This window comes from Scatophagus argus, chromosome 13 (assembly GCF_020382885.2).
Source record: "Scatophagus argus isolate fScaArg1 chromosome 13, fScaArg1.pri, whole genome shotgun sequence".
Classification (NCBI taxonomy): domain Eukaryota; kingdom Metazoa; phylum Chordata; class Actinopteri; family Scatophagidae; genus Scatophagus; species Scatophagus argus.
Genome location: NC_058505.1, coordinates 17,425,189 through 17,447,941, shown reverse-complemented (window position 1 = coordinate 17,447,941; position 22,753 = coordinate 17,425,189). Strand labels below are relative to the sequence as shown.

General features: G+C 40.5%; 1 protein-coding gene across 1 annotated transcript; it reads right to left on the bottom strand.

Annotated features, from left to right (window-relative positions):
* Nucleotides 1–1,306: 1,306 nt before the first annotated feature.
* LOC124069439 (unconventional myosin-VIIb-like) lies at nt 1,307–22,411 on the bottom strand. The gene is made up of 50 exons (XM_046408609.1): nt 21,526–22,411; nt 21,349–21,383; nt 21,018–21,119; nt 20,776–20,928; nt 20,176–20,244; nt 19,831–19,946; nt 19,602–19,729; nt 19,298–19,440; nt 18,921–19,034; nt 18,660–18,810; nt 18,038–18,114; nt 17,811–17,930; nt 17,290–17,432; nt 16,991–17,201; nt 16,726–16,861; nt 16,484–16,650; nt 16,104–16,244; nt 15,195–15,353; nt 14,879–14,971; nt 14,524–14,618; nt 14,226–14,298; nt 14,006–14,107; nt 13,659–13,775; nt 13,428–13,568; nt 13,043–13,327; nt 12,756–12,956; nt 12,385–12,612; nt 12,165–12,289; nt 11,859–11,985; nt 10,978–11,097; nt 10,618–10,791; nt 10,207–10,434; nt 8,834–9,001; nt 8,527–8,644; nt 7,786–7,912; nt 7,511–7,677; nt 7,230–7,411; nt 6,685–6,794; nt 6,378–6,523; nt 5,977–6,130; nt 5,705–5,860; nt 5,382–5,487; nt 4,512–4,625; nt 3,821–3,908; nt 3,638–3,744; nt 3,358–3,543; nt 3,120–3,236; nt 2,894–2,977; nt 2,673–2,792; nt 1,307–2,523 (listed from the first exon to the last, which is right to left on the bottom strand). The coding sequence occupies exons 2-50, from the start codon at nt 21,358–21,360 to the stop codon at nt 2,425–2,427; spliced, it is 6,600 nt and encodes a 2,199-aa protein (XP_046264565.1). The 5' UTR covers nt 21,361–21,383; nt 21,526–22,411; the 3' UTR covers nt 1,307–2,424.
* Between the last annotated feature and the right edge of the window lie 342 nt (nt 22,412–22,753).

The window sequence follows — 22,753 nt, the reverse complement described above, 5'->3', positions numbered from 1 at the left end:
ACACACACACACACACATTTTATATATATATATATATATATATAGTTGGCCAACATACAGTAGTCTAGGGGACCTGTACTTGTGTTTGTGTGTGTTGGTGTGTGTGTGTGTGTGTGTGTGTAAGTGCATAGGTAGGGCTGGGGTCCTGAATAGCTGCTATTCAGTCTTGAAATGCAAGTTTGGGGGAGGGTGTGCAGGTGGGAAGATAGTGATGTGGTCTGGGCTATAAGGTCTTTTGTTACAAATTTGGTGCAGTGCATCAAAATGCATTTGCCTTCTTCCAGGGCAGTGTATACACACACACACACACACACACACACACACACACACATACACATGCACACAGTCTCTTTTACATTCTAGTGTTTGACCTACATCTTATATTTACAGTCCTTTCTAATAATTTCAAATGTAAGACAATATTTTGCATGAAAATAAATTCACTGTAGCTCAGACGAGCGAGATCAGAGTCAGTAGAAAAGATGTTTAGCCTCTGATATTTGAAAAGTAAATTCTCATATAATTTCATTGGTTCAGATAAGCATTCAAAGTAATAGTGTGCTGTAAAAGGTTTGTTTGTCTGTCAAAACCCCTGCTCCCCTTGCAGTCAGATTGCATCAGGAAACAGACGGAGGCACAAACGATCATACTGCACCTCATATGCACCTGCCAGTGGTAACCCGATTTTTTTTGGTCACATGGTTTCCATGGTAACAGAGCAATAGTCTTGACAGGCAATGAGGAAGATTGTATAAGGTGTCTGCGACCTTACACTATACACTACACTACACACACACACACACACACACACACACACACACACACACACACACACACACACACACACACAGAGAGAGTTTGTCATGTCATTTCAGGTATAAAATCAGACTTATGTTATGAGGAAAAGGTGATGGGTGATACTTAAGCAGTGTCTGGGACTTCCAGGAGCATCAAATGTCAAACGCATCAAAAGTGTAGGCTGACATATTGAAAGCTGTCTCCAGCTTGTGTATAGGACAGAAACTGTGGCTTATCACAACCAAACAGTCTGAAAATACAAATAGTTACTGTCTCCTTCATAAGAATACAACATAATTAAAGAACTCTATTAACCATATTTTATAGAGAAATCAGTTACAGCTAAACAATTTCTTTCACTAAAGGTGTAAGTCACATTAGGAAAAGTATATTTCCCACAATGTGCATCAGCAAACAACCTAAATATGATTTTGACACTATAAATTCTCCCTAACAGCAAACAGTTTGAGCTGTCATAACAAGCAAAGCACAGGTGTAACTAGTCACATTCATTACATCGGCACTCCATTTATTTGTAATCCACATGAGCATGTACAGAAGCAGAGCTGTGGAACCTGTAATTGGCACAGCTAAGTGGGATGCAGCCCTAATGGACTTGTGTTTCCTGTTATCACATGTCAAATTCCTCCTGTAAAAAATGACTTAGGTTTATGCTTCACCTGCACAGAAAACACCTCACAGTTAAAACTGACATTAATATTCAATTTCACATTGCTGGTACTGTAAAACTATCCCCATCCAAAGCCAAATTCAGTCACAGTGCACAACATATCCACTTCAATTACCTGACATCCACTGACCAACAACACAAAGCAACAGACTGTGAAGAATTAAGCTGTTAATGCCTCTAATTATATATTAGCTTCATTAGATTTCACCTTCAGGTAAAATTTTAAATGTGATCAGTTTGAGTGTTTGATATCTTTTAGGCCATAGCCTTATCATAATTGTTCACAATTATTTCAGTCTGCATGTGTATGGTTGGCAGAATACTGAAAATCCATTAACCTACAAGTATAACATAAAACAAAATATCTAATTGCAAGAAATATGGAAAATGATAAATATTCCAATGTAAAGGACACTTTGGGACTGAAAAGGACACTCCCAGTTACATGCAGATGTTTTATGCACTTGTGTTTTGAAAACACTGAAAAATGTGTGATGACTTAAAATCTGTGATAAAAAGCAGTAGCAGTAAATCAGAGGTAATTCAGTACGATAATAAAAAATATTGCAAAAACAACCATTTTAGCTAAATGACCTGAAGGAGCAGGAAAACATATTCGCTCCTCTGAGACTGCACTAGTTAATGATCAGTCTCTGTTCAATATGTTAAGATAAATGACTCAATGTTAAATATTAAAGTTTAATACCACTAAATTGACATGAATCTAAAGTCTGTTCTTCACTCTCAACAGTTCTCACAGTGACAAGTTAGGAATTGCAATTAAGACAATAAAAAATGATGATACGACACTCTTCAATTCGAATATAACTAACTTGTTAAGCGGAAGTAATTAGGGACAATTTGTCATACATATACATTAATCTAAAGAGATCAATCAACAGTCCATATAACAGTTCAGTCTATTCTTTAGATCTTTAAGCCTGAAGAAATATGCTGTTCCGTGGTCGAAAGGACTGCTTCTGCCTCTCGTACATGATGATGTATGATCTGAGAAGGTCCTCCGCTGTGACAGCCTGAAAAAGGACGAAATGTCTGAGGGTGTCTGTTCACTGCTTCTAAGTAGGTTCGTTAACATGAATGGGCAGACTGCTTTACAGAATAACAGGTGTGGGCTTCTGCAAGAAATGTTCGAACATTATGTAAAGAAAAGACAGCCACTCACCTGTGGGGTTTCACAGACAAAGTTGACGGCCCTCACCACGGTGCCGATGGTCATCTGAAAATGGTTGCCTTTACTGTAGTAGTCTGTGATGCGGTTGAACGGGTACATGACCAGCAATTCCTGAAGGATTTACAGTGTGATTAAGTTACAGTAAGATGTGTGTCCAACCAAACAACAAGACTTATTAAAATACATAACTGAAGGCTTATTATTGGGCATACCTTTGTCTTTGGGTCTATTAAGCTGACACCTAGCTTGCTGATGGCAATCAAGATTACATTTGGGTAGCTTGATTCACATGTTTGCTGCAAAGATGAATGGAAATGATATGAGATAGATAGATACTTTATTGATCCCATTGAAAATGCAGTAATGATGATATATATTACAAAAAAGTTTCCTCAAATTGTTGCCAATTTTTTCTGTCACTTCACCCTGATGACTCACTTTAACATCAAAGAAAGCACAGCCAAAGGTTGGCCATTTTGAAATGGCTTTTAGGAAGGCAATTTTGGCCTCCTGCACCGTGATGCCACTCTGTCTGTTGTAGGAGGAGATGATGTGCTGCAAGCAGAAGAAAGAGTAAAAAGGAATATATTTGTTGAATACCCATTACACTGTACACAGTCAGGTGACAGTTACATTTCTCCTGGTACCTCCCCCCAAAATACTTTTATTCCTTTACCTTCTTCCATTCATCAGGAGACATGATATTTAACTGGTCATAGGGAACCAGGTCTCTCAACATTTTGGGGATCATAACAAATTGCGACCTGTCTGAATCGACATGGACTCTGAAGAGCAGTCCGCCTAGGTTGATCATGTCCTCCTTGGTGCAGTTGTGGTACCCCCGCAGGTACTTGGGTAACTCCTGTATAGAGGCACAATGGAGGACATGTATTGTGACAATTTTGAATGTTGAAACAGAGTAAAAGCCAGCATAATGAAGAGTGTGTGTTGAATACCTGTGGGAAATGGAAAGTGAGGTCTGCAACCAGGTCTTTCTCTGGACTCACATTGAACCAGAGCTTCCTCTTAAAAATCACCAGGTAGGGAGCATTGGCCTGGTTGCCTGGGAAGCAAGATTTAAATTATAAATATGGAGAAGCACTGACATGTAAAAAGCTGGTGTCAATATGATGCCTTACTCTCTTTGACTCTTTTTGCCTTCTTAGGAGTGTCAAAAATCTGCCTTAGACTATCAAAGAAATACTGCTCCTCATCCAAGCTTGTGACCTAAGAATTAAAAACAGAATAACATCAATATGTTACACATGGAGAGTGATAAAAATGCATGCATGAAATGCATGAATTTTATCATGTTACAACCAAACCACAAAATATCCTCTTAAGTGTATATAGAAATCATCCATCCATCCATTTTCTATACTGCTTTTCTGTCAGGGTCGTGGGGGAGCTGGAGCCTATCCCAGCTGACTACGGGCGAGAGGCGGGGTACACCCTGGACTGGTCGCCAGTCAATCGCAGGGCCAACACACAAAGACAAACAACCACACACTCTCACACTCACACCTAGGGGCAATTTAGAGTAGCCAATTAACCTAATGTGCATGTTTTTGGTATTGTGGGAGGAAGCCGGAGTACCCGGAGAAAACCCACGCAGGCACAGGGAGAACATGCGAACTCCACATAGAAGGGCCCAGACCGGGATTCGAACCTGGAACCCTCTTGCTATGAAGCAACAGTGCTAACCACTGCACCACCGTGCCACCCTATATCGAAATCAATATATCTAATTTCTTCCGACACATGGCAGTGTAACAAATGGCTAAAACATAAGAACTGACAAACCTCTGCAGGAGTATTACTCAATTCTACCTTATCTGGCGTTTTCATGTACAGGCCATATCCATCAGCTGAGGTCAGTTTGAGCTGAGAGGCAATACTGCAGCACAGGTCTTTGATCGTGGTCGTTGACGTCACCTCAAATATCTGCACAGCAGCAAGGACAGGAAGTACAGGAAGTATAAATGCACTGTGGAATAATGTGTACTTAAAAAAAAAAGTTTCACATTTTGGAAAATATGCTTATTTGCTTTCTTGCTGAGTATTAGGTGAGAAGGCTGATAGCACTGTCATGTCTGTGCTGTAAATATAAAGCTACATTCAACGCACAAATCAGCTTAGATAAGCATGAAGATCAGAAACAGCTTTGTCTGAGGTTAAAAAATCCACCTGCCTGCACTTCTAAGGTGCATTAGTTAATTATTTCTTGGCTGGGCTTGATGACTTCCTGGAGTTCTTCCTTGTTTGCCTAACAACCACGTGATGACAAGACATCAGGAAGTAACTTTCCCTCACTAAGACATAGCTTTTAATTTAACCAAAGACACAAATTTTATTATTATTATTTTTTCACCTCAGGACAGTGCCAGGGCTGGCTGTTTCCCTTTGTTTTCAGGCTACACAAACACCAGCTACTGTTCCCAAAATTTGCCAAAATATTAAACTGTTAAGAATATTAATCTGTTTTTTAAAAAATAAACTGTGTAGTGGAAATTGTTGTAAGTTTGGTTATGTTTCATGATACTGTACATGCAAATAAGAACAACATAAATAACTGACAGAACTTCTGGTTAAATAGAGAAAAAAAATGAAATCTACAGTGAGAAGCAGTTTAGTTGGCTGAGGGTCTGCACACTAATGGGCACCTCATCTAAGTGTTTACAGGGGAGTGTTGTGTCGTACATCATCTGTATCATTTGGGAAGTGAACTTTATGGAAGATCTGGGTGCTGTTCTGTTGGATGGCGTCCACTTCTGCCAGATGGGGAGGAAACCTCCTGGGCTCCTTACTGAGGGTACAGAGCACACACATAAATGTACTGTACATACAAATACACATAGACAGTACTGTATATTCAAATGAACCATGCAACAACTCCATATTCATCTCAGTTCCAGTCTTGAGTGCATTGTTGACCATTGCTGACTGACCTTTTCTACAGGTCATTGGTTTCTGTCATCTTATTACATTTGATCTGTTATTTCTGTTACTAACTCTAGACTAACCTCCGCATCCCCTGCAGCCTTTGCAGGCAGCCAGCAGACAGCAGATCTCTGGGCCGTGACTCCAGGAAGCGCTGAGTGTATTTCATCAAACTGGGACTGGGCGGGAACAAGCCTGAACACAGCCACAGCAGCTGCCACCCACGCTCCAAACTCAACCTGACAGTGAGGGAGAGCAAGAGGAAGGGGAAACAGTTCACAGAGGAATAGATATGGATATGCTGGGTCTTGATTTGTGTGAACCTTTTAAAATCCAGTACACAATGGGACAGCACCTGTTGTTATTGCTGGTCATCTGTCTCATAATCTGACAGTAGATTTCATCCTGCAATGCTTCATGCTGGGTGGCTGGACCAAAGATCTGGTTTGTCAGCTCTATGGGACTGCGAATGTTTTTGATGGGGTAGTCACCCATGTATTTCAGGATAGGTAGAAGCCTAGGTTAAGGACTCATGTGGACTAAACAAGGGCCTGAATAACACTCTCAACTCTACACTCTAACTCTCTACAAAAAAAAAAACAGCAAAATACCGTTTGGAAAATACACTGAGCCAGGTTAAGAATTTTAGAGTTTAACACAGTAAGGTTTCTCACAATTCTTTAATATTACAGCAGAGTATAACTGCATCTAAAATTTGTATAATCTGAAAGAGGAAAGCATTAGTGTGAAGGATATCAGTGTAGGCGTTGCAGGCCAAGTGGCTGAGGTCAGAATTGCGGACCAGGTTGTTCATGAGTGGCTGCTTGAGGGGTTCTCTGGAAAAAACCCACAGTTTCTCCCCTCTGGACCCACCCTGTCGACCAACAAATTTATTTGCAGGCCTGTGAAAGGGAAGAATGACAGAATGAGCACATCAGTGAAACAGCCCTGCTTGCTTCTTGAACATTTTTTGCTCTTTGCAGTGTTTACAACAGCCTCCATTCATCGTTATGCTCCACTATTTGAAAAGTGCCAAACTCTAAAGGGACTCATATGGTATTACCGGAAGTTCTCAAGTGCAAACTCTTTTAAAGAGACAGGAGCCACTGTTTCGTCTCTCTGTTGGGTGTTCTGTGTTACTGAAGTTTTCTTCAGGCCTGGATTGAGCAGATCCTGATGGGTCAAAAAGAGTTCATTAATTACATCACAAGGGGGCTCATCCCCTGCTGCGTCTGTAGGGGTGAAACTCACCATTCAATATTTCCATGTCAGTGCAAATGTGCAGCCTTGACTTAAAAAAGTACATGACGGTTCATACACCACATCTATTACTGTATCTTAACATAGTTGCCTGTATATTTATATATAATGCTCATAAGGGCCAGACTATCTAAACTAGTTATAAAATCTAATCTAATCTATATGTAACACCTGTTATATACTAATTCTCCACATTTGGTTTCCTCTAATTTCCTATTTGTATGATGTTAATTATTTAATTTTTTTGTTTAATTCAGTTCAAATATATATTCATCTCGCTGTCGTATACAACACACATTTTGTCATATGCATGACTCTAAAAAGTAGGACAAGTAAAGGTAACTTTACCATGATCTCCTCAGAGGGTCTGCTGAGAGTCGGCAGAAACTGCAGCGTCTCCTTATAGACTGCACCGTTGCTACCGGTACGCTGGTTGTTTGCTTTGACCCAGTTGACATCAGGAGGATGCTCTTTATCTTTCTCTACTAGCAGCAGGTCTCCCCGTTTACAAACCAGGAATATGGGGTCATCTGTAGGAGGAGACACAGAGGCATGTGGCCTTTTCCTGTGTGCATAGACCTCATGCTCATGTGTGTTTGAGCCTGCTGTCACATACTGTGAGCTCTTACCTGGTTTGCTGACATCCTGCTGAGCCACTGCGTACACCGAACGCTGTCTCAGCCCTTCCAGGTGTTTCTTTATAAGTGCGGCCATGTCTACAGCTTCCTCAGACTTCAAGACGAAGTCTCCTCTGACTGTGGCCAAACTCAGTGACTGAGCACCGAAATGGCTGTCACTAGATAAACATGTTGTTTGTTTGATACATTTTCAAAAGTCCTTTAAAATGTATTGCTGAGTAAATGAAGATAAAAATGATAATGTTGACAGAAAAAAGTATCCACACCTCATGACGTCTGCTTCCTTTATCTCGAGGTAAGCAGCCTCAAAGAGCTTCCTGTCTTTACCATCCATGAACATGATGCCGCTCCAGTTCACAGCCACAACAAACCTGCTTTTGGGCAAAGGAGGTCCTGTGGACAGCATGCAAATATTTCAGAGTGGAGTGGTAATCAGAGGTCAGTGGGGACACTCAGAAATATGGGGTACAATATTCCTGTCTCTGAGTCAATTCACAGGGATACTGTAGAACAGTGATTACCAAACAGGGTTATTTGTATCCCTCGCGGGTACATCTGCTGTTTGCCAGGTGCCACTCCACGTGGAAGTGGTACGAAGGCAAACTTGACGAAACCAAATTAATAACTGGTGATTCAAATGTTTGAAAATATTGTAACATCCACTATCAATTCACTATTTTCAAATGATTGATAGCTAAATCCAGTTTGAAATCAATTCAATTATACATAATATATGGCGCTGATGAAGGGGTACTTGAGTCCTTCAGATTGGATGGTGGTTGTACATCACACAAAAATGATTGGGAACCACTGTTGTAGAGTGTGTGACACCATACACACACTTCACATACTGATTGTGTTACATGATGACTTTCTGTTGGTCTATTTTGAGCTCAGTTGCAACAGAAATAAGCTGTCATTCAAAGTCATACAGACACAAAGACATATGGAATTAAGATCTTCCTGGGAGCTGAGATTAATTTACAGCATATGGTATGTTGACTGACCTGACATCATTGTAACTTCATAGAACTTGGAGAAATGAATGGGCCATTTCTCTCGGGCGCCGTCAACCAGTTCTGCTTTTACGCTTTCTGTTTTCTGGTTCCTTTGGGTGTAAGGACCCTGTATTATCAGGATGTAAAAGTTATCCCAAGGTGATTCACTTTTATTGTGCTCATGAAGAAAACTGAAACTAAATATCATTTAGAGCAAAGCACATGGCACACGCAAGTTCAGTTTGTTTCAGGCTCTGGCAGTCAGACTTGTGAAATACATACAGTAGCTCTATTTGTTTAAATGAATTCACTATACCTCTAAGTGTGCCGAGCTGATGAGTTGGATCCACTTTGTCATTGATTTGTTCTCAATAAGTGGGGTTGCGATACAATCCTCAACCACCTTCTGGACGTTGCCTTTGTCGTGCGCAGAGCCAAACCGGATGTAATAGTGCTGTGCTGCCAGGTGGACATATTCATCCTCCTAAGAGACACAATACATTTTTTTATTGGATACAATTTAGATTTTTGTTGTTTTGCTTATTTTGGATAAGGTATTGATATCATTGAACATGATGTGGCAATGTGGTGTTATGATTCTAAGTAGGCCAACACTGGTGTTTATTTTCCTGCCCAATAAACTATAAATAAACTCTTTTAGGCACTTTTCACTTAGTTGTGCATTTTACCACTTGGTGGCAGCAGATACAAGTTCTAAACACACAATGCACCATGTTTGCAAACATTTGTTATTTACACATCATAGTGTTTCTGTCCACCTGATGAATGTAAGTCTTATTTTCTCTGCTTTTAGCATAGTTTTGCGCTCTCTTCCCAACAGCTGTAGGAAATATGTGGCTCTTTAGCTGCTAAATGCTTCATCATTCAGCCTTTTTGATTAGAAGTGCCAGTCAGTTAGAGTGAACCATAACAGTAAAGTTGCAGGACATAAAAACAAAACTGTGAGCTGAAACATGCTAAAATGCATGCAAAAAATTCTGCATGTATTTTTCTTAGGATCTTGTTGAATTTGTAACTTTTCTGAGCATCAGCAATTCTGGGAAAACATAGCTGATTGTTGTGTCACATTGTCAGGTCATCACTATTTGACATGGGAAAGAGACTCAACAATCAGCTTTGTTTCTCTCTTACTGCACGTTTGGTGTGTTTCCAGAGAGCGACCCACAAATTCAGCATTGTATGCCTTTAAGTTTCAAAATGCTAGCAAAACTCATTTATTTATCTATTAATTTACTGCAGCTCCAACAAGGATTTGACTCCAGGGATGAAAAGAAATCTTTTCAGATCACAATCTGTGAACTGAGCCTTCATTTAGACCAACTCAGAGATGACTGTGGAAACAAAAACCAAGACAGTTTTTGACTAAATGCCGAGAGAGCTTGTGAAACTTAGTAAAGTCGATGCCTGTATGCACCTCCCAGTTGAGCCTGTGGCCTGTGGGACTTTTGCCTCTAGAGATAGAAAGAGGTCTTACGAGACAGTACAGGCCGGCTAGTCAGCAGTTAATTAACTCTTATTTAATCTCTTTATCTCTTTAAACTGCACCTCTAACCAAGCTGAGATGCTGACCTCAGTATCATAATTTGATCATGGTCTGACACCACGTCAAGGGGCGGTTCTTGTTTGCCTGTTAAAGCGCTGCTAAACATCAAGTCTCCCAAGCCTCACCTTCTCACAGGTGTACTCGCCAGACTTGATTCCCTTGATGACCTGTCTGTAGATCAGATCCGTGCTGATCGAGTCTACTGAGCAGTCATGCCAAGGTGCGAACAGTTCTTTGCGAAGGGAGAGCTTCCAGGGGGTGTCCTTCTCCTCCCTTCCCTGCCTCCTCATCTCCTGCTCGCACTGAGACACAGCGTCCAGCACATACGTCCCACAGCTGCCCAGAGACCACATCTGGCAATGAAAGACCGACAAAATTCTCAACAATCTTTTGTTCTGGGATTTAGCATTGACTAAGCCACGTTCAGAAAATAGATTCAGAGTACAGGAGACAACAGAAATATTTGCACATTTGAATGCAAGTCGAGGCAAAGAAGGTCTGAATGGATGAATGAGAGACAAGGATGTAAAGCTCACCTTGTCAAAGAGACTGATGTACAGGGAGAATCCATATGTGTCTCGAAGATCAATCTTGTCAGCCAAAGCTTGACAGACTTCAGCAGAAGTGGAGGCTGAGTCCAAATGTACACTCACACTACGGCCATCCGTCAGAGTCACAGACGCATGGATGGGCTCCTTGGTCTTTGCAGCCTGTCAGCAGGGAGAAGGAAGATGGGACTGGATTTAAATAAAGAAAACAATCCAGTAATTTGGAATTTCATCGCCAATGGATGTGAAGTGTGCTGCTCAGGAAAATCTTTTTCTAACAACACAGCTGGTAAAGAAAATGCTGAAAAAGTCATTATAATATTCATTAATTTAATGCAGTGTTTCTACCTGTTGCTCTATCCAACAGGGCAGCTCTTTCCTTGCTCCAGTGGCTTTTATACGATGCAGTCGCTTGGCACAATATTCTCTGTAACCACTTGGCCCTTTTTGGATAAATCTCTCCAAATACTGTGGAAAGGAGTAATACAGGACAGTGTAAATGAAATTTATTTCGGAATCTGAGGAAACGGAGAAAAGCACCATTTTCTCCTGTGTGAATGATGACGATTTTAAATACATGGAATAAAATTAGAGAGAGAAAATGACAGCAATGTTTGTGCAATTCTCTGCAAACAGCCAACATCTCTTGTCTGTTTTGTATTTGGATATTGTAAAGTTATAGATTCTAAAGTTTTCAGAGGCACAAGATTCCCTCTGTAATGACAGGACTCCATCATTTTTTTCTATTTAATATACAGGACAGAAAAGACGTAAAAGTGCCTAAAATCATAAACTGTTTGACCAGACAAGGAACATTCTACCATTGCACATACATAAACGTCAAGTTGCAAGTTGCTGACAAGAAGACAGTAAGGATTAACAATGAACAATGGTGTCTATTGTTGCATTATGTAACACACCTTTTTAATTAGCTTTCACTCCATAATCAGAGGTTGTTCGTGATTTGACTCTTTATCTAGATCTTACAATGTTGATCCAGTGTTGTAGGTGTTATCTAATTTTATCACTTTATTCATAAACACACCAGGAGTACATGAATTACTTAAAAAAAAACATGCAGGTTTATCATTCTTGAATTATTTCTGATACAAGCAGAAGCAATCCTAGAGAGGAGGGATACTCTTTAAAACAGAATGTAAAAGTTAAATAACACAGGCTACTGTTAATTACAAGCTTCTGCATTACCAAGTGACCTGCTGCAGACTGACCTTCACAAAGAGGTCTGTTGGTGGGAAGCTCCCGAGACAGATGGAAAGAAGCAACCAGCCCTGCATACGGCTTCTCGTGTTCTTATTGTTCACCAGCTGCTTGCAGATCTGGCAGTAAATCTCATCTCTGCACAGGTACCAGAAACATGAAAGGCATGCAAAAACAGTGACAATCCATGTTAAACATGACAGATGCTAAATCAACATTGGAATAAGGGCGTGGTGTGCAATGTGTCTCCACTGCATCCAAACATTAAATGTGTGTTTGTCTCTCCCCTATCATATGAACTACTATCACTTTTTCACCTTATGTCTGGTCTCGATAGACCGTATCCGGTGATAATGTGGACTTTTTCCTGGGCTGTAAGAGGTCGATCCAGTGTAGGACCCTCTCCAACCAAAATGTCCTCGTCCTCTGTCATGTTCTCAGGCTGGCCAAGGTAACAACATGAGGAGCATTTAGGGTATAATGTACACGATGAATCAACACCAAATTAATGACTGAATGATAAGCACAAGTGCTGACCTCCTCGAGAATAGCAGAAGCTCTTCTGATTCCACCTATAGACTTTTTCTTGTTTTTCCTCAGTATTTTCTGTGCAGAAAACATGTGATAATTAGAGGTTAGACTCGGGACTGATGTTTGACATTCAAGCTGATCTTCTATGTAGTGTGGTAGCAGAAAACAAGCTGTTTGTAATACAGCTGGGTCACTACATTGGGTTTGCCACCCAAGCCCTGGTGGTCCACCAGTAATCCATCAGCAATGAGTCTTAGCAACTTTGCATAATGATAAATGATGATGTCAAACATGTATCAGTTTTATTATTTTCTGCGAAGAGATGTGCGTGTCCGATAGTTCAGACGCTCCATGTCATTTACATTTTTAATGCATCATGCTGTTATTCTTAGTCTTGACGTGTCATAATGAGACGATGTTACCTGGTCCAGTCCCACCAGGTTGCTCAGCCTCCTGCCCTGCCGGTGAGGCAGTTGCCGCGAGATGGTGGTGGACGCTTGAGATATCGCATCCGCAGATTTTGGTTCTTGCATGTCTTCCATGAAACGCATTATAATCCAACATACAGTCAGACAGGACTGCAGGGAAATGAGAGGAGAAACTAGGAGTGAGCTTTGGAAAAAGATGAAAACCACCTGTAGGTTTTTCCTCTCCACCCTCTCACCAGTGCATCGCCTTCATCATCATGGGGAAGAAGAGACTGCTTGAGTCTCTGGTCGACGTGCATGTGTGTAGCGTTGCCCTGGAAGTATTGGATGCTGAACCTGTAGAACGAAAACTCATCACTACTGTCATCAAACTCATCATCGCCCTCTTCCAGCGATGGTGTGGGGGATGTTGAGACTGAGGTTGAGGCTGAGGTTGAGGCTGAGGTTGAGGCTGAGGTTGAGGCTGAGGTTGAGGGTGAAGAGGTGACTTCCTCCACCGGCTCTGAAATGTTGCTCATCTTCTTAGCAGTCAAAATAGAATTAATATCAGAGGTTATGTCAGTATGATAAAATGCAAGGCATTTACTGTCACATTATTACAAAACAGAAATATCAGATAACCTCAGCTGATGTTTCCTGTTTGACCACTTCCATACGAGGTATGAGCTGAAGATACGTGTCATCCTCTGAATCCTGTTCAGTCACTGGCTCAGGCAATTGGGTGACAAGTAGCAGTTGCTGATGGATATCCGAAGTAATTTTCTTGTTTAGAGGACAGAGAAAGAGAATGCTGCAAACTTATTTCTTAACTTTCAATATGTTATTTCCAGTTTGAAGACTTTCAATGCTTACATCATTCCTGAGATTTCCAGCTATTCTTCGGGCCAGCATTCCTCTTGTGTGAGCCTGCAGCAGAATGACTGCCTGTCTCTTCTTCTTCCAATCCTTCCTCACCCAGTAGCCTCGCACCTACAGTTTGTCAGAATTATTAATCATCTTATTAAATAGCATGAAATTTTTAGTATAGGTAAATGAATGATTTATTTTTGTATGTAATAAGAAGAATATATTTAACATATAAAAATAGCAGCAAAATTGATTTCAGTTTCTTAAAGCCTACTGATCAACTTTCAACCTGGAACACTGAAAAATGAGCAAAACTAGACTATGGGCTAGTTCACAGCATGTACAGCACATGCCTGGCTTTGTAGGGTGAGTGCTGCCACCCGCTGTCTTCGGTACTGTAACTGGAGCTCCCGACTACGGATCTTCGATACCAGCCGTTGAAAGCAGTGCTGAAGCTGATGGAGCAAGAGAGGAAACAAATTACAAGGCCACTGGCTTGAGTTAAGTTTCCTTTGTGTAGCAAGCGTCAGGTTACATGCTCTGCGTGCTATAAAAGGATATTTAGCACCAAACCTTTCTGCCCCTGTAAGCCCTCCATTGCCTCTGCAACACCACAGCTGCCCTCCGCTTCTTTAGAAAAGACTTTCTACAAAAAGAGGCAAAGTAAAGTATTTAATAAAGGAATAAAAAAAAACATCCTATTCAATCACCCACTGACACACACTGTGTCACCCTATTTGATCTACAGCATACATACATATACCTTTTGAGATCATGTCAAGATAATGTGTTGTACCCATTGCCTCATTCAACTCTGAGTTCACACTCTCTATGCGATTTTTCCTTTACTTCCTTTACTTAGAAACAGCACCTGTCTTTGTGTCCCATCATGACCCTCTGGATCACCAGAGCGATTCTGTTGAGCTCTTGTTCCCTCAGCCGTTCCAGGAAAGCATCATGGGTGTCCTGAAAGAATGATGAAAGATTAAGTTGTTCAAATTGTATAAAAAGCATCTAAATCCTACCCAGTTGCAACATACAGTAATAACTGAATAACAACAACAACAACAGTAGATGCTAGATGTGGTTCTGATTAATAATACTGATAATATTTCATCAGTGTCAGTTAGTCCTGTTAGCTGTTAATCAGCAGTGATATTCTGCTGTGTCAGAACAATTGTGAAAAGCTGTGGTAAAACATGGTTTGAAGTATAAGTTTTCCTCACCCTCAGGAAAATCTTGGTCCTGCCTATTTTCCACTCATTCTCTCCTTCAATCACCGCCTTGCAAATGGCATCACAACAGGCAGCAGCTGTCATCTGCCGAGAAAATTAATAATTGATTTGATACTGTAGAGGTGTTAATGACAGTCCAAATTCCTCCGAGGGAAAGACAATAAAGAAGAAAGTCATCTTTGAGATAGAATTTTCTTGACTGACATTTAGCAATGACATTTTAGATTTCACAAGTGTGGCACTGATTTTAAAATAAACTGTCCACATGGTAACATGTGATTATCAACCAAACGACATCACAACTAACAGTTTTGGGGTCGCAGACGGTTGTCTTCAGGAGCACCCTGTAGCGCTTCTGGAATTCCACAAAGGTGTGGCGAATTGGGTATCCCAGCTTCCGGATGCGGATGGTGTCCATCATGCCGGAGTACCTCAGCTGACGCATACACAACTCTCTGTCAAACACCTAGAGGAAAGCAGAATAAAGTGCTTGTGTATATTCTGTCAATGTGGAGCTGAGTAGTAAGATATAATAGTATGAATGTCTAAGTTAGTGCCAAATGGTCAAGTAGACCTTATGAGTAGTAGGAGGAAGATTCATCCCCTGGGGATCATTAGTCTCAAAATTTCAAACAAAATTTACAACAAAATTTCATGGCAATCCATCCAGTATTTGAGACATTTCAGTCTGGACCAAAGTAGTGGACTAATGTTGCCATTCACTGAAACCACACTGATAGTGGCTATAAAAAAATTATCTAGAAGACAAATTGTGCTAAATAAAAAGGGCAAAGAAACCTTTCCAGTTACCACCCCAACCCTGTGTGTTAATAGGCTATATTTTCCAGGAAATTAACTGCTGCTTTATGGCACAAAACATGAGGTGATTCTTGTATGCTTAGTGAACAGGCAGGTGGTGAAGGGGCTGGGAGAGAGTTAAACCAGAGTAAAACCAAAGGGGAAAGACACAAAGGCAGACAGGGGTGGTAGGCTTACAGCAACAACTCCATCGCTTCAGGAAACAACAGGATTTAATCGAAATGTCTCTGTTTTGATCAACAATTGCACACAGACCACCAGCACTTATGCACAAAATGGTTAATCTTCACCTTAGCATGGATCTAATCATTGCTCAGTGATAGTTGTGTTTAAAAATGCTACATCACAGCCGTATGATGTGTTACGGTCACCATCTGTACTGCAGTACCCGCCTTACCTGAGACTGCTTCTCATTGTTGGGTTTGAAGCATCGGATGAAGAAAGGATGACAGGCGGACAGAGCTTTCATAAGAGAGTCCAGCGACTGACGGAACTGACCACTCAACGTCGGCATTTGTTTGCGGTTGTCAGTCTGGCCCTGCATGGACGACAGAGAGGAGGTTAAAATCACGATGCCAAGATAGCAATACAGTGGTAACTGGCACACCGGTGTCACTAGCAACACATGTTCATTGTATCCAAATCTAAAATACAAATAAATGTCAATCAAAATGAGTGTTATGAAATATCTGCATATGAGTTGAGTTACATTAGAAACCAGTAGTATTATGTTCCCATATATTTGATCAGGATATATGTTGACAAAATCTTTCCTACTCGTAGAGAGTTCTTAGGTGTCATGTTGATCCTCTTGTTGTTACTAATCTTCACTCCATTGGTTGAAAACTCGCTCTCAAAAATCTGACGAAGCAGCTTATTGGTGGACACGTCAACCATCTGGATTATATCAGCGCTGATGGCATCTCTGTTCTTTTCCAGGAACCCTTAATGAAAAAAAAAAAAATTACTGATCCCCTCCCAGCAGGCATCTAGTCTTCAGATGGACTTTGGTTTTGTACCTTTGGAGTCATAGGAAACCACGCCTGCAAAGTGGTGAATCCCAAAGTCTGTGTCATGTTCATGTTTGGAGGCGATGTAGATCTTGTTCCCACTGTGTTGCTGATTCATCTTGAGCAGCATAGTGAGGTCTGAGCCCTGTGACACACCAAACAATACTTTGGATTAAAAACAAGCACAAATCTGTTATAGAACTGGCAGGTTTCAAAGTAAAAGCAACGTTTGTCAAGCAACGTTTGTGAATCAGTGAAGAAAAAGGGCCAGCACCTTTGGAAAATGGCTTTCTTCGTCAATCAGAGACAGTAGGTTACAGGGTTTTGCTACCAGGAGGTCCAGGATGTCCTGATTGTCACTGAACTGGATGTTAGTCCACTCAATGCCGTCTTTCAGGTACTCCTTCTGCTCCAGCTTGAAGATGTGGCCCACAAAGAACTGTTGCAGCTTCTCGTTGGCAAAATTAATGCACAACTGCTCAAAGCTGTAGACCGACAGGGTGATTTTTGTTCAGTTTTAATTAACTGTAGAGTTGCAATATTCTGAAAGATGTGTGAAAAAAATGTCCTGACCTGTTGGTGCTAAAGTTCTCAAAGCCAAAGATATCAAGCAGGCCAATGGACAGGAAGGAGGATTTAGGGCTTTCGGTCAAACTCTTATAGGTGACACTGTTGATTTTGTCAGCGATCCATATGAACAGCTTATTGTAGATTGCCTGAAATATAGGACAGTTAAAGTTATATTTGATCTTTTGAGCATGAGTTATCGGTCCAAATAAAATGATGAGTGTTAAACATATTAATAAATGTATTTGGATGGTTTGCTCAAATGCATGGTTCAACGGCTGCTGTATCTGGAAACCCTAGTTGCACCATCCTCATTTAAATGTGGGCAGCTGCACGAACTTGGCTAAAGTGCAAGTACTCAGTTATTCTCTCTGCAGTCAAACGTTAAAATCACCTTATGCAATTGTTTTATATGAAATGTTCTTTGTGAAATTTAAAGGTTTTATAGGTCGGAGAAGGTTTCCAGGATGGGATCCAATAAGGAAATCCAAGGGCCTGATTTACTGTCACTATGTCTGTTCCATTACCTTGACAAAGGCGTCTCTGCAGTCAGAGGCCTGTTCAGAGCTGAGGGGTTTGGTCACTCGCTCTCTGGTGGTCGTGAAGGAACGATGGGTCAAACTTGTCGCCAGCGAAGACTTGCGCACCTGCAGAAAACACACAATTCTTCATTTAATGCTGAAGAATGACGATCCATTAATCACGTTTTGTCTCCATTATCACAAAGCATTATTGTGGAAAAGAAAAGGCTCACCTTCAGCAGTGACGCTGCGATGTTGAAGTGTTCAGACTTGCTGACATCACTGGTTTCCAAGTTATTTTGTGTGTTGGCTGGCAGGAACATGAGATCAAATGTAACAGAAACGACAAAAATAGTTGTCCGCAGTGTTTTAAAGGAAGTCAAAGTTGCATCTAGTGGTGGAATATAACTCAACACATTTAATCAAGCATTGTACTTTTGAGGTGTTTATACTTGAGTACTTCCATTTTACAACATTTTACCTAAACCAGCTGCAAGAGCAACTGTTGATTAAATATTAATGCAACATTATTAATGAAGTGTGTTGCTATTAGAACAGTAGCCACTATTTTTGATACTTTAAGTCCATTTTATTGAAGGACTTTTACTTGTAATATAGTATTTTTACATGCTGGGATACTTGCTACTTTAATATTGCTAAATACATATTACATTTGATACTAGCTCTTTTTTATTTATTTGTTTTCAATTATGAATCATGATGTAGAACACTATACATTCAAGTTAGGATTACAGTATAGTTGTGTTATCATGTTGAATGACTGCACCACCTGTTTTACCAACGTCATTATCATATCATCAGTCTTTCAGATTGTCTTAAAATGCCTGTGCTCACCCTCGAAGCAGATGTTGCCCATGTGTAAAATGGCTGCCAGTAGCTTGAGGATGTCCTGATATTGGTTTTCTGAGAAGAACGAATTCATTGCAGAACGAATACTCTTGTATTCTTTAGCATCATCCCTGCCTTCACACACAATACAGCCGCCCTACAGCGCATGAGAGGGAAAATTTTGGATTATTTACTGTAGGTAGTCAACGATATGCAATTTGCTGTGCTTAAGGTGACAAAAACAGCCACACATAGCAACTGTGATACCTTCGTAAGGAATGTGTATTCCTTAGCATCTCCAAGGCACAAAGTCTTCTTCTCCTCTGCTTTGATTCCTGCCAACATGCAGTAAAATATGTGGTAGTTTCTCTCTTCCAGGGCCTGAGGTTGTGGAGAAAAACATGCTATTATTGTTACAAAAAAGCCAACCATTGGTGTGAGTTTTATGTCAAGTGAATGCACAAATGAAGACAGAAAAATGAGCTGGCAACATTTCACATGCTTTCTCTACAGGCCACCGTGTGCGTGTTGCCAAAGATAACAGCATGCTTATTGAAGCAGCCCAGCTTTTATAGGTTTCCAGTAAAGGCTTGCCATGTGGACAGATAAGACGAAGTGGGTTTGTTTGGACAAAGCTACCTCACCTGATGGCAGACACGAGATTTCTCCAGAATATACTGCTCCACACGAGCGCCTTCGATCACCCCATCCTGACTGAAGAAGATCTCCAAATACTTCCCAAAGCGACTGGAGTTGTCATTGCGGATTGTTTTAGCATTTCCAAAGGCTGTATAGGAGAGGGCATTTGAACACAGATCGCTTTTTGATTATTATTGTTATGTTATTTATCATTATACTTATTCTGTGTATGTTTCAAAAGCTAGTTTGCTGCATTTGCTGTCCATGAGTATGACTTTATGTCTTGGTGTTGGTGAAGTGTAGTTGTACCTTCTAAAATTGGGTTGGACTCCAGGATTTGCTTTTTAATCTGTTGTTCAGTGCGCTCACCACTGATCGCTGCCAAGTATTGAAGGATCAGCTTAGTGCTCTCTGTCTTCCCCGCTCCAGATTCCCCACTGAGAAAAAGACAGAAGAAATGTGATCAAAAAGTAACACCTGACATCATTTATTCTGTTCAAAATCATCATGAGTCTTTGGGTGAGTGATGTATTCCAACCTGATGATGCAGCACTGGTTCGTGAGATGGCGCTTTATGTTACAGTAACAGGATTCAGCGATGGCAAAGATGTGCGGAGGGAGTTCTCCCAGCTTTCGACCATGGTACAACCTCACCTGAGCGACATCAGGATACACAGATCAAACACACATCATTGTAATTTTTTATATTTAAGAGTTTAAATACAGTGGACCAAAAGGTCAAAATACAATGAAATTTCATAGGCACAACCACAACATTGTGTTCTGTTAAATGTTGTGTTTTGACCTTCATGGTCACCATAATTAAATGACAAATGGGAAGTAATCTACAACCGTTGTACTTTTATAGTAACGCCCGACTCACCTGATCACCTGTATATATTGGAAAGTCCTGGTATGGGTTCACTGCCACCAGCACAGAGCCAATGTAGGTCTACAATCAGAAAAATGGCTGTATGAGACATTTGGAGCTGTCAAGTTAAAACATTATCTGACTTAATTTGTCTGACTGCTGTGGATGTCTGCACGGGTATTAGTTCAACTTATTTTTCCCCAGTTGTTGTCATTCCAGCTCTGACATGAGTGTGTGACTATATGATGTGTGCAGGAGTTTTTGGTGCACAAAGTAATCAGCAAGGACAGTGCAGATCCTCTATCATTCTGAGAAAGCCACATTACTATCTATCTTTATTCAGTGTTACTTATGGCTTCAGAAATCTGCGAGACCAGTAAAAAAAAGCAAGTTAGTTTGTAAACATATCTTTTTGCAATTTGCACTCTACAAAAAGGTAACAGATAGCATGAGATCATTTCACTTGTTTTCAATGCAAAAACAAACATTTTTATTATTTCTACACTTAGTCAGCAATAAAGATTAAAATAACTATTTTCTTAAAACATTTCAAATGAAACAACAGTGCTGCTGTCACTTTCAAAGGCAGACTACAGCTTGTGTATGCCTTACGTAGATGATGCCTTGTTTGTGTCGGAGCAGCAGGTTCCTGAGGAGGCCAGCCTCGGTCATCTCTCCCAGTTTGATCATGTCGTCCACACCCTCCACTGATGTAGGGTGCATGATCTTGAGGGAGGCTTCCTGCTCCTGGGATAGTGTCTGTTCCTGGAGGAGGAGGTCAAAGAAATGAAACTAAACTTTTAAGTAACATGCCTTCATTTCACTCTTTATCTAAGCCAGCAAAGGGTTTTTACCTTTCCCTCATCGTTCACCAGAAACTGCTGGCCAGCTGATGTTACTTTGACCCTCGCTCCAATGGGTACCCCGATGTCTGAGTTCACCCAAACCCACTCCCCCTGAAAAACAAAAAACAGAGAACAGTCAATATGTTAATAAATCCACAAAAATAGCTTTGGATTTTAATGTCCTTCAGAATATGTAAATTATGATAGACAATCAATTGAGAGTTTTTCCTTGAATGAATGACTGCCGGGAACTGTGACGGTGAACGAACTATATGGTAAGCAGTATTCTTACCAATAAAATCCTCACTGCTAACTCGGCGGACACTTTCTTCAGACTTACCTTTCTCAACATCACCGACTTTTCTTTTCTACACCCTAAACAAAGAAATCCATAAGAGTTGCAGTTTCAAAGAAAAAGCAAAAGCGAAAAACATTTCATTTTAAACATCTTAAAATGAAGGGTTTTGTTAGCTTGTGTTAAACATTATTCTCTAAAAAGATCGATTAAGAGGTCTACCTTTCAGTCCTCGGTGATCTTCATTAATTCCCACTCTTTCAGCCTGCTGTGGAGATGTTGCTTGCCTTGACACCCTATTGAATACGTCTGACTATGAGGAAGGAGGAACTGCAAACACACTGATTTTATGGCACTTTGACTTTGAACTGACTGACAGAAAGGAAACTGATTGCTTATGCAAAGGTGTATATTTGTCTTGTCATCACGGGGGTGCCTTCCTGGCCAAGTTGATCCCTATTCTTTATGATGAGGGAATCTTCTCAGACATGAACAATCAGGGCCAATAACGTTGTTCAAATACAGTTCTTCGACCATTTTCAATAGAACACTAACATACTGATATTAAACAATGCTTTATATGAATGGCCTTAGATTGACCGGGGTCATACAGTGAGTGCTGTAACGAAATTACGTGCAGCCTTTGGACCCTGGCTGTGCGAATCATATCCTTCCTTGGATCTCACAGAATGTTGCTACAATAAAGATGTAAGTATGAGATTAACATATCTTTTGAGAGAAAAGAGATTCAATTATTTTTGTCACTTAAATCATATCATACATAATATGCTGTGGAGATTCTGTGGTTGTGGTTCTGCCTTCACTAATGAAATGAAATGTAATGAAACTTCATAAAATGCAAATTTCATTGCTAGTTATCAGCTGTGTTAGGTTGTACTTCAAACCTTGAGGAAATCCTCCCTCAAATGGGCCCTATTAGTCATTGCTTACGGTTTATAGTCAGAGCAGCACTGAGAGTCACTGCTGATATTCGCTGGCGTCAGTGTTGTTCACATCTGATAAGGGATTCTCTGTTAGGTTGTCAAAGAGAAAAATAAAAGTCTTGTGAACAATGCTTTAGCTCTTCAGCAGTTGCACATGCTTCTGGGTAATGTTTCAGTGGCAGGTCAGGTTAACACTGCCGGTAGTGACAAAATGTGGTGTTGTTTTCCGTTTATGGTGTGGACTTCTGTTTCAGCTCGTCAGCCCAATCCTTGGCAACACGACTTTATCAAACGAGTTATAGCGTCTTCAGATAATAAGGCAGTTTTTAATTAAAAGTTAAAATGTTCACTACAGTGAAAGACAAACTTTCTTTTTACATATGAGAAGTTGAATCTGTAACTAGTAAAAAGCAATACTTTCAACACATTCAAATGTTTTAATGCTACACAGTTTGCAGTCTGGTATGACCAGCAGCTTGTGGTTGCAAACATTAACAATCCTATGT